The 15,314-nt window shown below is 53.0% G+C and overlaps 1 protein-coding gene across 1 annotated transcript; it reads right to left on the reverse strand.

Moving 5' to 3' along the window:
• Window positions 1-907: 907 nt before the first annotated feature.
• C4a (complement C4A (Chido/Rodgers blood group)) lies at window positions 908-14,762 on the reverse strand. The gene is made up of 41 exons (XM_005338959.4): window positions 14,610-14,762; window positions 14,284-14,482; window positions 13,885-14,086; window positions 13,638-13,708; window positions 13,471-13,559; window positions 13,166-13,248; window positions 12,888-12,984; window positions 12,646-12,751; window positions 12,424-12,556; window positions 11,508-11,623; window positions 11,227-11,403; window positions 10,917-11,102; window positions 10,601-10,786; window positions 10,282-10,440; window positions 9,863-9,989; window positions 9,636-9,710; window positions 9,168-9,365; window positions 8,968-9,079; window positions 8,809-8,879; window positions 8,435-8,574; window positions 8,110-8,319; window positions 7,813-7,864; window positions 7,623-7,712; window positions 7,303-7,512; window positions 7,067-7,142; window positions 6,800-6,956; window positions 6,583-6,699; window positions 6,317-6,488; window positions 5,842-6,074; window positions 5,597-5,764; window positions 5,192-5,251; window positions 3,956-4,049; window positions 3,676-3,862; window positions 3,449-3,539; window positions 3,238-3,312; window positions 2,387-2,489; window positions 2,136-2,225; window positions 1,956-2,054; window positions 1,726-1,809; window positions 1,343-1,475; window positions 908-1,176 (listed from the first exon to the last, which is right to left on the reverse strand). Exons 1-41 carry the CDS (start codon window positions 14,672-14,674, stop codon window positions 1,035-1,037), a joined length of 5,235 nt encoding a protein of 1,744 aa, XP_005339016.2. The 5' UTR covers window positions 14,675-14,762; the 3' UTR covers window positions 908-1,034.
• Between the last annotated feature and the right edge of the window lie 552 nt (window positions 14,763-15,314).

Raw genomic sequence — 15,314 nt, forward strand, 5'->3', positions numbered from 1 at the left:
GACCACACCGCTCCCTGACATCACACTTTTCAAAGGATGGGGAGTGTTCATTCTCATTTCTGCTTCCTCCAACAGTGAGCTGGCCACAGGCTGCACACTGGTGGGTGCTCTGGCACAGGAGGAACAGATGGCTATATTTCTGGCATCTGGCACAGGGCATGGCATGGAATTAGAGTTCTGTGAATTTCTGTTGAATGATTGAATGGTGGGCTGCTGGACTGTCTCAGTTGGCATCAAAACTGATCTCAGTAAATTCCCCTGGGTGGATTTCTTAAGGTCACCGCTTAAGATCCCAAGGGTGCAACCAAAGTGGGAGAAAGCTAGGCAAACAGAGTAGAGTGGGTTGGCCCCAGTAGAATAATCATTTCCTTTAGAGTATTAACAAATACATCATAGTTAGCCTTTGGGCTTGTTTAAAATCAGTGTCCAGATGAAGACATCATCATTGGATTGCACAACTTAAGATACCTAATGCTATTGATAACAGGATCAAGGGTCAACAAGATTTCAACAGACCAGGACTCAGCTAAATTCAACAGACCCCAGGACTGCCAACTGCACAAGGTCAGAGTAGGAACACGGGACTGGACACAGCTCATCTGGCAAGAGGTGATGTGTCAACTGAGCACAACCTGCGCAAGGCCCAGGTGACTGATGACATTGGGCGATGGAGCTCCTTGGGAATATCTCGGGGTACACTCTGGTCCTTGGCTGTTGGGTCACAGTTCTGCTTGAGGTGGTCCCATGATGTACTAAGGCCTAGTGAGTCATCATCAGGGTGGGTTCTGGCAGAGGTGGCCAGTCCAAGGGTCCCCAGGCTCTGAGAGTCCAAGATTATACAAATCTGGCCTTGGCCCCCCCAGAACCCAGAATGGCAGCTGCTCTCAATCCTAGAGATACACACTGATACTTTGGCAAAAGGCTTTATTGTGACCCTGTCCCTGGCTGTGTTCAGAGACCAAGGAGTTGCTGCACTGCCAAGCGTCACCTTTCTCCAGCTCAGGCTCCACCTGGGAAGCAGAGAGGAGAAGCCCTCACACTTGGCACCCCTGGGTGCCATACTCCTGGAGGAAGTCACTGAGCTGGGCACAGGCTGCCCGCTGGCGGGTGCTCCGGCACAGGCGTTCAGAGGGCATTTCTTCAATCCAGCTATTTGAGTCCAGCAGGTATTGGGGGCTGCAGGGAACAAAGGGGCTGTCAGCAGAGGTCAGGAGGATGGGCATGCAGAATAGAGAGCATAAGGCCTTGGCTTCTGAGGGACAGGGATGGGTGCCAGGGAGGTGTTCCCTAAGGAAGGTCATCGATGTGAGGAAAACAAGACAGAAGGGACCAGATAACTCACTCTCCTTTGAGGTCATATGTGGCCCCATCCAGACCCATGATCAAATATTCTTTCTCAGGCTCCAAGCGAAGGCGGCAAGAAGCTCGAACCAAGAAGTTGCGGGTCTGACCAGCAGCAGCCTTGGAATCCTTGGCTGAAGGGATAATATGTACAAGAGCCATTAGAGAGGTAGGGAAGGCCAAGGGCAGCACAGGGCTCTGCACAGCTATCATTTAACCCTTACTGTCCCTGATAGGCATGTGCTATTACTCCCCACTTATAGGCAAGCCCAGGTTGCTAAGAACATGTGCTCAGTCTGAACTTTCATGATTCCAGCTGGCCAGACCCCACACCTAAACCTCCCTGCCTCCCCCAGTTGCCCGCCTCTTTGGCTCCCTTCCTACTGAAGTGCAGGACTTGGGTGATCCTGGTTTCAAAGAGGCGGAAAGCAGTTCTGCTATCTTCTCGGAGAACATGAACCTGGAAGCCTAGGCAAGGGTGAGGGGAAGGGAAGGCAGGTTGGTCAGCCGAGGCTGAGAGACCCCAGACAGCAAAGAGGCCACACATGGGCCTGTGAGAGGAACAGACAATCCAGAGAGACCAAGACAGCTGGTCCCTGAGGGAAAAGACTAACCATATTCCACACGGGGATAGTAGCAGGCAAACTTCATCCTATAACCATCCTCATCCTGCAGCCCCCGCTCCAGGGCACGACGCTGTCGAGGGCATTTCCCTGAGGTGGAAGGCCCAGATGAGGGGTGCATTTGCCCCATCAGCTCATCTTCCCAGCCCTAGCCCAGACCTTGCCTCTTACCCTCAGCACACTGGCAGACATCAGCAGAACACAACGTGGACAGAAGTTTGCTCTTAGTTGGTGCCCCATAAAACACAGAACATTTGTGCTCTGGAGAAAAACAAAGAGTGGAGTTAAGGCACATGTCCCTCCTCCACACCTCCCCATCTCAGGGAGCCCCCTTCCACCTTTCACTCTGCTGGTTCCTGGCATCCCAAATAAGGGTGCCGACCCAAACCTCCCCAAATGCCACGTGGTCCCCAAGGGCTCACCAGGGCTGTAGTAGTCATATAGGACGGCGCTAGCTGGCTGCACCAGCCCCACGGCCACCTCCTGCACAGCTCCAAAGCCCACACACTCCCGGGAGGTGGGGACCTGGCACCGGGTGGGGAAGGAAGGTCAGGGAATCACTCCCCAGCCTGCAGGCTTCCGGCTGCCTTTACTTGGCCTGTTTCTATTCCATTGCTATTGATCTTATCTCTACCATCCTTCACATTCTGTTACCTTCCGGCCACCAGAACTCTAAAAACTGATCCCCAAGGTCTCTGATAAACTTTACTGTACTTATGGTGACCTTGCCCCAGTACTATTTGTCCCAATCCCTCTGCAGTCTTAAATTATGGACACATTCTCTGCAAGACTCCCTAAACTGAGAGTAAGCTTCTGAACTGTCTCTGGTTCCATCTGGAAAATCCTTTTTTCTCTTTTCCTTCCTAGGCCTGAGCCCACCTTCTTCCCTCCTTTGTAATCCTAAGGGTTTCTCTATCCCTGACTCCCAACAAACCCTTCCAGGTTGATGATTCTCAAACTGGACTTTCAGTACCATTCTTGCATTGGGATTGTGGCAGGACTTGTCCTCCAAGGCACTCTAACTGCCCTCAAGCCACACTCCTGACAGCCTTGTCCTTGTTACCAATATAACTAGGGCCTCTGTTATCTGCCATAACCTAAGAAGACTGCCTCTAATTCTGCTGTGGCTCATGTGGGTCTCATTTTTGTCCTGGCTCCCTGCTTACATTCTAGGTTCTCAAGAGCTGCTAACCAGCTGCCCCTGAAACTTCATAACAGATTCAGTAATCCCAGTGCCATCAATTCCCTTCCTGTATCACCCCTCCCCACTCACCGAGTCAAAGTACAGTAAGACATGGGGTCCATCCGTCTCAAAGTGACTCACATAACGGTCAGAGAGGGAGGTCAGCTGTGGAGAAGGGGAGACAGTTTCAGGTCAGTGGCCCTAGGCCTCAAACAAGCCAGGGCTTAGCATCTGGTGGTACTACAGGGATGGAGCAGGGTTCCTGAGGGCAGAGAGGAATGGTCTGGGTAGCTGACCATACCTTCTCTAGGTCAGCCCGCAGGGCGTGGAATCCACTCAGAAGAGTAATATCCGCAATGGCCATGCCAGACAGCCCCACCTTGCCATTTCGCCTGTGGAGAAATGTGGCCTGATGCTTAGGTTCCGTGTTACTCTGTTCCAGATGTGCAGCCCCAGCTTCTGTCCCACCCCCATTCTCCTGGCCCAGTGGTTGCACCCAACATGGTCTGTGCAGCTCCCAGCACGCACCAGATGCACACAGTATACTGCACTCTGGATTCCTGTTCCTCTGCCACCTTGGGCACCTCCCTCCTACGGCGGTTCCTCCGTCCCTCAAACAGCTGCAGGGGTGTCACAGGCTGGGTATAGGCACCTGGGTCATCACTGGCTGGAAATTCCTCATACTCATAATCCTCATAATCCTCATTTGCTTCCCCTGCACAGGGCAGCATGGTGAGAAATGGCTGGGAAGCCACTCAGCCCTACATCAGCCCCTCAGGGCCCAAGGACTCCCCACTCCAACACTCACTTGTGTAGTCTACATGGCCTATGACTGACACCTCAATCTGAAGGTCCTTGCAGGTTGTGTTCTTCATGTCCAGGACATTGTAGGTACGCAGGACCTGGCTCAGCAAGGGGCAGAGAGAGGACATACGATGCTTGGGGTACAGACCTAAGGGCATCACCTTGGGCTGAGGGGTCTAAAGCCCTAGCCCATCTTTTTTTTTTTTTTTTTAAAGAGAGAGTGAGAGAGGAGAGAAAGGAGAGAGAGAGAATTTTTAATATTTATTTTTTAGTTGGCGGACACAACATCTTTGTTGGTATGTGGTGCTGAGGATCGAACCTGGGCCGCACGCATGCCAGGCGAGCGCGCTACCGCTTGAGCCACATCCCCAGCCCCCATAGCCCATCTTAATGGTCCAACCATAAGTGGACACCAGATGGGCTGCTGGGTACGACATGAGACAGAGATGATGATGCAGGGCTGCCCAAGGAGGTCAGCGCTCTAGAAGGCACACAGGAGGCTGGAACGGAAAGCTCAGGAAAGAGTTCTGGCTGAGGCTAGAAGGAGGAGAATGAGCTTGTTCTATGGTACAGGGAGCAGAGGGAGTGCATATATGCAGGGAGAGCTGTGTGGATGTGTGGTCTGGCCAGAAAGGTAGGCAGGGACCCCAGTGTGACTTTTTTTCTAGGTGAATCTGACTGGTGTTTTCAGGTCAGTCTCGTTGCTATGTGGACAATGGATCAGAGTGGATAAATGGTAGGAAGGGCCAAGACCATCTTAACAAGGGCTCTAGGACATAAGTGACAAGGGCTCTAGGACAAAAGTGAAAAGGCCCTAGACAGCAGGGGAGCAGAGCAGGAGTTACAGAGTCTATAAGGAGATGCTCTGGGTACTTCTAGATGGCTGGGCTCCTGGGCAGAAGGGGATCCCATCACTCAGATAAGGGACATAGGAGAAAGAAGGAGTTTGAGACCTGCTATGTCTGAGGTACTGTGGAATGTGTTGAGCCTCTGGATCAGGAGATAGAACCTTGGCTGGGAACAAGATAAAAAGATAAAGGAAATGACAAATGCCCAGAAAAGGCGGAGACCAGAGCAAAACGGAAAGGCCCAGGATGGAAGCAGGGGACACCAACCCTGAGGTGGCTTCTTCTTCCCCCTGACTATAAGTTCAGCCCCTAGGGACCCCTCACCACCAGCTCCTCCCTCTTCTGTGGGCTCTGCCTCTCCCCTGACCGGGCACTTGCACCATCAGCCTTACCTTCAAGGTTCCCTTGCTGTTTCCTCCCACTTTCACATTAATCTTGTTGCTCAGGGAAAACTTTCAGGAACAAAAAAGAGAAACAGACATCAGAAGGACAGACGGAAATCAGTTTGTTGCTCTAATAATTTACCTCTTCCCTTAAAATATCCCACCTCACATTTCTAAAAGTCTCCACCTTTGTATGTGTTCTCTCACTTGAGCCTCCTAAAACTATGTGGGACAGACTCAGCATATATATGATTTATAGCTGAGAAAAGCAAAGCTCAGAAGTTTGGTGACACAGACAGAAAATCTTCCTAGGAGGACCTCTGGAAGAGGGCCACAGGGATTCCTGAAGGGTGACAGTGGGGATGGCTTTTAGACTGGCCGTTTTCATGGCAACCCAGGCGTGAGTGTGTTCACCTGCAGCTCCTCCTCTATTCCTTTAATTTGGTGGTTGTTCAGCTGAAGCACATAGGATTTGAACCCACTGCGGCCTATGGAACTGAGAGTCACATTAAGTCCCCGCTCCTCAGTGGTGTGGGCGGCGATCCAGTATGCAGACAGGGCATCCAACGCAATCACCGTGTCCTGAGGAGGTTAGGCCAGGTAGGACTCAGCACTTGGTCTCAGGACTAGCCAGCCCCAGAGCCCATGGCAACTCCTACCTGAGTGCTGCGGAATCCCCCTTGGAAGCTGCCCTGATGGGTGAGCCAGGATGCCACCTGGTTGGCCAGCTCTGCTTTGCCCTCTCGAAGCAGCAGGTGCAACAGGCCATAGGCTGTGGTTTCAATCCACAGGGCTGGGGCCTGGGGCATGGGGTCTGTTGGACTGCGAGGAGCCAGGGTGGGTGACACGACATTGTTCTGAGAACCAGTGACTGAGCCCCAGTACAGGTAATCTGGAAAAGAAGGGAGACCCACAGGCAAATAGGGCAACAGACAGGGAGAGGATCCCAGTTACCTGCCCTCTGACTCCTTTCTGTCAGGCTTTCCTGATTCTATTCCCAAATCCTCCCTGCTTATGCTTTAATTCCTTCTCAGGGTCTCCATTCTCTCTCTTTCTAGATATATCCAGGTATCACAAGGACCATCCTCCCCCCGCAAGCCAACAGAGTCACTGCCAGAACTCCCTTGTCCTTACCACCAGTTTCCTGGGCCATGGCCATAAGGTTGTTGTGGGCAACATCCTGCAGGTTCTGGGAAGCCTTGGACAGAGTTAGGGCATAGGCTGTGATGGCAGCTGCATGGGCACCCAGGAGCCCAGCACTTGCTTTCTCCCCCAAGAATGAGTTTGCCTTTGAGATGGAGGTTTCCTGGAAGAAAGCAAGGAGGAAGGTCTGGACTCCTGGGAGAACTGGGTCTGAATGCCTGGGTTCCAGTGATGGGAAAACCCATAGGTGTCCTTACCACTCTCTGCTTCAATTGCTGTGCACTCTGGTCCTGGAAGATGGCCAGCCCATGCTGAAGGGCAATGACCACAAAAGCAGTAAGAGCCACAGTCTCATCATTTCCCACCAAACCCCCCTAGAGAGGGGAGAAAAGAAGATGTCATTCAGGAGGGAAAGAGGCAGAGACAGTTTTTGCTGGAGGTGCTCCTTGGCCCAGCCTCCCAGCAGATCCACACCTGCATGGCCCTGTGGATAACTGGACATGGGTCCTGGAATGAGCCATCTGCCTGTTGCTGGGACAGCAACCAACTGGCTGTCTCCTGCAGTTTTTCAGGTGAGCCGCCCACCTGCTCCTGAGCCAAACTTAGAACCTTCAGCACAAAGGCTGTGAGCCTAGTGGGAAGGAAGGGACAGATGGGGATAGGAGCATTCCCTCTGGAGACACAGACCCACTTCCCCGGGTATCTGATTATTCAACCTCCAGGGCCCCCTTCCAATCTCACCAGGTGCTGCTGTCCCTGTGTAACCAAGCCCCAAAGGAACCATCTGTCTTCCGAAACTGCTGGATTCGCATGTAGCCTTAGAGAGGAGAGGGGGCTGCTAAGGTGTCACACATTCTTCCACTGTTTGTGCCCGAGGCCATGCTTCCCCCTGCTTCCCCTCTCTAGCCTTCTGGGCTGCCCATCTTCCATTACTTGCCCTCCCAACCCCTAGTCCTGCTTGACCCTGCACCCAGAACCTTTCTGGATCAGATCCACGGCACGATCCTTGGTCTCAGGGGGCAGTTTGCTCCATTGTTCTGTCTTGTCCAGATAGTGGGAGGCTGCCAGTGTGGGAGCCAAGTAGATCATGGTTTGTTCAGCACAGCCATAGGGAAGCCTCAGGAGGGTGGCCAGGCCCCCTGGGGATAAGGCCCCCTCAGAGCCAAGGGTCTCCAATGGATCCGAGGCTATGAAGAGAGAGAGGGTTGAGGATGAGAGTGGGTCTTAGGGTCAAAACAGGGATCCACAGGCTTCACATGTGGACCCCCATCAGGAAGGGACTAAAGGTCACCCCCACCTGTAACTCTCACGATGCTGCTGAAATCTCCATCAGGGATAATATTTGGATCAGAGTTGCCAGGAATTTCCAAGCTCCGGCCTCGGTGGTCTGGGAAGATGGGAGAAGTTAGCAGTCGGTCCTTCTATCCACATCCCTATCACCCCACAATCACCTTAGGAAACTGATGACTGGGGTAGGGGTCACTCACCCAGGGGGTTGAGTTCATAGACAATCTCCTCCCTGTGGATGGCCCCTTCCTTCTGTCTCGGAGAAACATGGCTGTGAGACATCAGATAGGTCTATAGCCTTCCCCCTCCCCCACTGCAAACTCCCCTGGGACTGTTCCAACTTCAGGGAGTGTTAGGTCACAACAATAGAAGATGTAAGTGGAACAAGACATTGGTTTGGGGTACAAGAACACTGGTCTGGACAGCAGAGGATGAACTGAGGATGGGGGATAAATCTGGGAGTCCAGGGACTTGGATTCAGGGGTTGCTCCATTCACCTCAATTTGCAGAACCTTGGACACTGCATCCCCTACAGGGAATTCAAAGGATCCTCGAGCCACCACCTTCAGGGACATAGCAGCAGCTGCCATGGGCACCATAGAGAAGGCAACGGGCCGGGCAGAGCCTGCAGGCACCAGCACCTGCTGGGCCAGCCCTCCGCCCCCAGCCAGGCACAGCCCCTCCACTGGGGACACATGGACGCTCACCTGGGGGCAACAATATGGGGATGGCCAGAGCCCCAGACCAGTTAGGGTTTCCATCCCCACCTGTCCCTGGTTCCCCCACCCACCCCCATGTGCTCAGGCTCCCAAGGGGCCTCACAGTCAAGTTTTTATCCAGGTAGTTATAGAGGACAGGCCGCAGCTCAAGTTGCTCAAAGCGGCGGACAGAGACAGGCAGGCGGAGGTGCAGGTGGAACTCACGGAACACTCGGAGATGGACTGGTGTAGCCACACACAAACCTGATGGATGGGGAATTTGGGCATGGGGAGCAGAGGTCAGTGGAGAGCAGGGTATGACCTAGCTCTGCCATTAGCCTGCCCCTTCTCTCAGGATCAACCCAGGTGCATGCTAATAGAGACTTCCCCAGATCCCTGGAACCCCTTCTTCTACTGAGAGCAAAGGGTTAAGCAGGGTGCCTGGGTCAAAGAGAAATGGGAGAAAGGCAGCCTGAGGCCCAGGCAGGGCAACCTTACCTGTGCTTTTGGACAAGCTCACGCCATGGATCTCCCACGTGGTCAGAGAGTCAGGGAGCCACAATGACAATCTAGCAGGAGAGGTGGAGAAGCCCTGTCACACCTAGGGCTGGTCCTAGACCTAACCCAGAGAAAAAGCAAGGTCCCCCAGGTCCTCACATTTTGGAACGGTCCACTGTCTCCACTCTCCAGAGCCAGTTCTCTGGGAAGAAGCTGCGCACCACAATATCATCTTCATGCATCAGTTCCTCTTCCTGCAGGACCTCCAGGGCTGGGGGCCATGGGGGATGGGAGTGAGGAGGGACCCTTCTGCCCTTCCAGGCACCACTGCCTGTCCCCCACCCCACCTAGCCCCTCACCTCGGGCGAGGCCCACCTGGCCCCTTGTCCTGTTCTTCTTGCGCAGGCTCTCAGCAAACTGGCAGCAGGACAGGAAGGGCTCCCGGCAGGCCGGCTGCAACACACGAGCTACTCGCTGCTCACAGGAGCGTGCCATGGGTAGCCGTGTCAGCCCATCCTGACAGCAGCGCTTGGCTTCAGGTGAAGAATACTGGCCCACTGCAGGCCAGGTGAGGGTAAGAGCAAGGGACCAAAACAGACACGCCTCAGCCCCCATCCCAACCCCTAGACCCACAAGGATTTGCCTCGAGAACATAAATGTGAGGAGACAGCCACCAACCCAGTTACTTCAACCTCAGAACTTGGTTTCTTGGTCCCATATACCACCTACTGGCTCACTGAGGAGTAAAAGGGCAGAGAGACAGATCCCTACCCTGATCCAGAAACAAGTGGACAGCTTAAGTTGCTTCATGGGTGCCCCCAACTCACACTTCTCACTAAATGCCTTTTGGAAGTTCACATTTCTCTTTTTCCGGATTTTATTCTCCTTGGGACAGCTCAGACCTGGTAGAGAGCAAGTCTACAGTCAAGTCCTGCCTCTCCTCTCCTCCCCTTCCCCTGCCCATCCCTCCTGCCCCTCTTCTTCCTTGACCCCACAGGCCCTTCCTCCTTCCTCATCTTCCCCTCACCCACTCTCTTTCCACCACTGTTCTCACTCTTTCTAACGGACGTCAACTTCTCTCCATCAGAAAAGGCCAGACCCGCTGCCTGGAACACCTGAAGGGCACTGTCCCCACCTCCAGCACCACACCCAAGGTCATAGCTATTCATAACTTCAAAGACCTGGTAAGAAAAAGCAGGAAACTGGAGGCGAGAGTGTCTGGGGGGCAAGATCAGCCACTCGCTATGAGCAAGAGGGCAGGACATGGACAAATATGAAAGAGATATAGAGCGGGGAAAATAGAGAGCAGGGGCCAAGAGGAGAAATGGACAAGGTCCAAGACCTGGGAGAAGAATGGGAAGGGTCTGTTAGGAACTCAAGTGAGATCTAGGAACTGAGCTCAGTACTTGGGCTCAGGGAAGCAGGGGAAAGAGCCATAGGGGGCAAAAAGACAGGGGAGAGGGCTCAACAAACCTTGCTCATGTCCAGGGGCTTGTAGGACCTGCCACCCACAGCATACAGAGCTGTATCCACAGCTCCCAGGGCCACCAGGGCTTGAGAATCTGTTTGAAGATGCAGCTTTACATTCTCCCCATTACGATAGTCCTTGGCACCATCCAGGTTCAGTTCCAGCTGGCAGAGATGGGCGGTGGGGGCAGTCAGAGTAGGGAGAGCTTCTTTCAATCCCACACAACCTCACTGTACCCAAACTAAATCCATGCCCTTCTAGCAATCACCCTGTCTTCCTTTCTTAATCCCTTTAACACACAACACCTCTTCCAACCCCAGTCACCTTGCCCTCGCAGGCCTCAGCCTGGACATCCACTCGCAGGGAGTTGGCCACTGGGAGGCCTCGATGATAATAGAAGGCCACGAAGTAGAAGGAGGGTGCCAGGCGATGGTCCACAAACACAGAGACCGAGGTCAGGGCCCTCCTGTCTTCTCGATTCACAGACACGATCTCTCCCCGGGATAGGATCTGGGCAACGAAGAAGAGGACAAGAGTGGTTTCCTCTTCATTGAACATCCCCACCCTTGAAGCTGCACCCAACCTGTCCAGGGGGCTGTTCCCTGCACCCTGCCCTCCTTTACTCCCCAGCTATGCACACCATGTAGTAGTAATGAGAGAAGGTGTCCCCACTGATGCCCATGGCTTGCAGGTTCAAGATGAGAGTGTCCCCTACACGAGGGGGTCGAGGATCCAGCCGCTCAATAGACAGAAAGCCAGAACCTCCTGAAGGTGGGGCTCGCACAGTGAGCCTGGCTGTGGCTGGATAGAGGGAGCCTGCAGACACCTGGAGAAAGGGACAGGTCAGGACAGGGTCAATGGCAAGAACCCATGTACCCCACTCCTCTCAAGTTGGGCTATGGACACTTCCTCTCCTCCCCCACTGTCCCCAAGGGACAGGGGAGCCCTACCAAGAGCTGCAGTTCTGTGATAGTCTTCGGGACAACGATGGGGATGCTGACGTGGCCAGTCCCATCTGTGTTTTGTTGAAAGTCTTGAATTTTAGAAACTGACTCAGAAGACAAAGTAGCAGAAACTTTTACAGGAATGCCAGAAGCTGGGGAGCCTGACATTTCACGGACCAGGGCCTATGTGGGGGTGAAAGGGGCTGGTAAAAGGAAGTGGTCAGCAAGACACAGGACCCTCCTGACCAACACTCCCTCCCCGCCAATCCTGCCTCCCCAAGAGCAACCTGCAGTAGGAAGGGGGCCCCAGGTACAAGGTGTCGCTTGGTCTTGCTAAGATCCAAGGAGAAGGCAGATGACACAAAACGCCAGGATGTAAGCTCTGCCTCCTCCAACTCCCCTCCTGCAAGACAAATGGCAGTGAGAATGTGGAGGACAGAGCTCTGGGAAAGAGGAATGGGAAGGTGAGGGGACAGCTTGAGCATGCCCCACCCTAAGACAATGAGCTCCTTAGCACCCAGGCTGAACAGTATTCATCTCCATTTGCTGAGGCCCAACAAAGGACCTGCACACAGAGGTGCGCTGGATGAGTGAGCTGATGAACAAATGAGCAAAACAATAAATAAATAAACCAAGATGGGGAAAGGGGCAGACCCATGCAAAGACAAAGTTGGAAAAAGACAAGGTCTTCTGGGTCTTTCCTGTCTTTAGGCCTGATATGAGGTAGCAGAAGTCCGGGGTGGTGCAGGTGCTAGAGAACACGATCAGTGCTATAATTCGGATCTTGAATGTCCCTCAAAGGTCCATATGGAAAAGGACTGGTCCCCAGTGTGGCAATAGTGGGAGGTGGTGGGACCTTAATAAGGTGAGGCCTAGTGGGAAGACTTCAGGTTATTGGGGGCACACCCTCAAAGGTGATAGTGGGACCCAGGACCCTTACTCTTCCTTTCTTTTGCTTCCCAGCCATGAATGGAGCAGTTTTGCTTCAACATACACTCCTATCAGGAGGTGCTGCCTCACCACAAGCCCAAAGTAAAGGGGCCAACTGATCATGAACTGGAATCTCCAAAACCATGAGCCAAAACAAATCTGTATTTATAAGCTGACTCTCTCAGGTAGTGGTTAGGATGATGGGATGATGATTAATACAGTCAGCACAGAAGTCAGAGACAAGGGGCTAGATTTTACTGGGGAGTCACCTACCTGGAGACTCAATGATGGCTGCTGCAACATACAGATGCAGTCCTTGGAGGTCAGCAATACCAATATTAAGCTTCTCCAGGGTACCCTGGACCTTATCCTTTGAGAGGGAAATGTGACTCTGGCCTTCCACCAACTAGGGCATGGAGTAAAAAAAACAGGACATGGGGTAAGACTGGAGTTCTCCACTTCTTTGCTCCCCACCTCTCCCCACCTCTTTCCTACCTTGTTCTGAGTCTCCAGCCCCCGGAGGAAAGTCTTCTTACCATCCTCATCCTGGAGGGCAAAGCGCACATATGCTACCCCCTGCACTGGCTTCCCATAGATGTACCTATTTCCAAAGGGAGAAGAGGAAGAAGGTAGGCTGAGGCCTGGTAGAAATAATAATCTGGGAAGAAAGGAAGCGGGGCTCTATACCCTATTCATTCTGCATGGGAACAAGACCTGGCAGGAGCAGGGGCTGTTACCTGGCCTGGATATCTAATTCAATTTCGCCAAGATAGCCAGGTGCAGTCAGGATGTAGGGCTTTCCAGGGGTGATCTTCACCTCAAAGTTGGGAAGGACTGACCCAGAACAAAGGGGTAAGCAGGTCATACCCTAGTGAAAGTACCCTTCTAAGACCCCCTCCCCTCTGGTCTATAGTGCCCATACCTCCCTGGTCCTGCCCTGTCCCACCATCTCTCCTTCTACCCCTTTTTTCCTTCATGAAAGAAGCTACCTGTCCTTCATGTCTCCAGCACTCACCATATTTCTTCACCTCAAACAGGGTGCTTCTGTTGGATTCCAGACTGTCTGAGAATCGGGCTGAGATCTTCCAGGTCCCTGGTCTGAGGATGGACAAGGAAGGGACTCAACTCACCTATGCAGGAGAACCACAGAAAGCCAGCAGCCTGGTTCCCTAGGAGTAGGTCTAAGGGGATAAACTAGAGGCTCAGGAGGCCCAGGGCCAGGGCATCTGGGATGTGACCATGTTGAAGGTGGACAGCCCAAAAGGAAATGGGAATTGGAGTGGTGTAGATGGGGATAACTCCCAGGTGGGGGTAGCTCACTCTGAGATGTCTGGAATCGTGAAGTCATCCTGGAAGATGGGTGAAGGAACGCGGACCTCCTTCTTGAGCACACGGAGGCCAAAAGAATTCTGTAAGGGGAATAGAAGTGGTCTCATGTGGGAAGTCACATCGGCAGCCAGGGTCAGAAAGCCAGTCAGGGGACTCACCTCAACCATGATCGTGAGGGTGTCAGTGGATGGGCGCATCTTTTGATCCAGTGACAAGACCCGGTACCGAACTGGGAATGCAGAATGAGAGATGAGCAGGAGTCTGTGTGCAAACGGAGGGTAGGCCCAAAGGGAGGGAAAGGCCCAATGGCGCTTTCTTTCAGGTTACCTCACATTAAAGGGAACCAAACATGTCCTGAGTGGGTTGGGAGGGAGTTAAAGTAGAGGACCTGAGGCCTGTGCTTACCCCGTTGGCCAGGGTTGTAAATGGGCTGGTCAGTCTGCAAAAAAAGGTGTCCCCGACGAGAGGAGAAGAGCAGGTTAACACCCTGAATATCTGTTGTTCTAGACAGGGAGTCCTTCAGCCATGATGATTGGGCCACTAGCTGGACCTCAGGGCTTCTACGTAGTTCAAAGAGGCCACAACTCTTTGCATTATTCAGGGGGATCTGTCAGAAGAAGGAGAAGGAGCAGGTCAGAGACAGACACAGAGAAAAATATCAGAACAACACAGCAAAAGGAAGGAGACCACTGAGGTGGGAAGAGAGGAAGGAAAGCCAGTGAAGAAGCCAGTCATTGGCAAGATTATAGAGGGGAACATTGGGGAGGCCCCCAGAAACAGCAGTAGAGAATGGGAGCCAGTTACCTGGAGACTGAGGAGCACAAAGTCTTTTTCTGAGCTGAGGGTAAAGTCCTCCTTTGGGGAGCAGCGGTGATTATTTCGGCTTGGATTTCTCAGGAAGAGTGATCCTTTCACTACCTGTCCCCGGGGGGCATCCTGGAGCTGCACCCCCACTGACAGGGGGACCCCCAGATGAACCACAGAAGGTGAGAACAGAAGCAACCTGAGGAGAGGGGTGTCACAGACTTGACCCTGACCCGTCCACACCAGCTCTCCCTCACTCCGGAATTGGGTTCTATCGCCAGCCGTGCCTCCACCCAAGCACCCAGCATATTGATTGCCTTTAGTACCTGGGCTTCTGCAGAGACAAGACAAAGAAGCTGGATGCCCAGATCAGCCCCCAGAGGAGCCTCATGGCTGGAGAATCCAAGAGGAGTCAGGTCTGTCTGTCTGTCTGTTCCCTTCTGGTCAACTTAGGGTTCAGGGCAGAGTTGACTCTGGATGTTGCTCCTCCCTTACCCCAGCTAAGCCGGGAAACCACGTGACAGTCAAGAAATGCAACTGGCCCCAGGCCCAGGTGTTGGGGGTTGGGGACTGGGGGCAGCCAAGACACCAGGGTCTGAGGAAATCTGGAGAAATGGCCTAGAGATCTTCCCTATTAATCTTCCCTATTAACCCTCCTCATCCTGGTGCCTGGGCACTGCCCTCTAACTGGGTATACCTATGTGTGTACACATATAATTGTGCTCACGTTTCATTAGCCTGCGAGGGCCCAATGTGGCCTAGATGTATACACCTAACAAAACAAGGATGGGCTTCTAAGACCCTTGCCTCTTACTTTTACCCTGACACAAACTGAACCTCTACAGCCTTTCACATTCTGTAGGCCCTAACAGAAAGCCTGTGGTTTAAGAAATGGGGTGCAACCTCACCACCCTACAGGGAGAACTGGCCTGAATACCAGAGTTAACCCTTGTTCTCTCTGAGCAATGGAGAAAAGCTCAGAACTAAGGTCGGCTTTACCTATCTCTACCCCAAAATAAGACACCCAATCA

The sequence above is a fragment of the Ictidomys tridecemlineatus genome, chromosome 8 (assembly GCF_052094955.1).
Source record: "Ictidomys tridecemlineatus isolate mIctTri1 chromosome 8, mIctTri1.hap1, whole genome shotgun sequence".
In the NCBI taxonomy this organism is placed as follows: domain Eukaryota; kingdom Metazoa; phylum Chordata; class Mammalia; order Rodentia; family Sciuridae; genus Ictidomys; species Ictidomys tridecemlineatus.

Bases quoted from the DNA above. Each gene is read 5' to 3' on its own strand.
- C4a (XM_005338959.4), bottom strand. From the start codon at position 14,674: ATGAGGCTCCTCTGGGGGCTGATCTGGGCATCCAGCTTCTTTGTCTTG. The intron at 7,513-7,622 runs GTGGGGGTGACC...CTCTCTTCATAG, and splicing joins CAGCATCGTGAGAGTTACAG to CCTCGGATCCATTGGAGACC. The intron at 5,252-5,596 runs GTGAACACACTC...TGTTCCTGAAAG, and splicing joins GAATAGAGGAGGAGCTGCAG to TTTTCCCTGAGCAACAAGAT.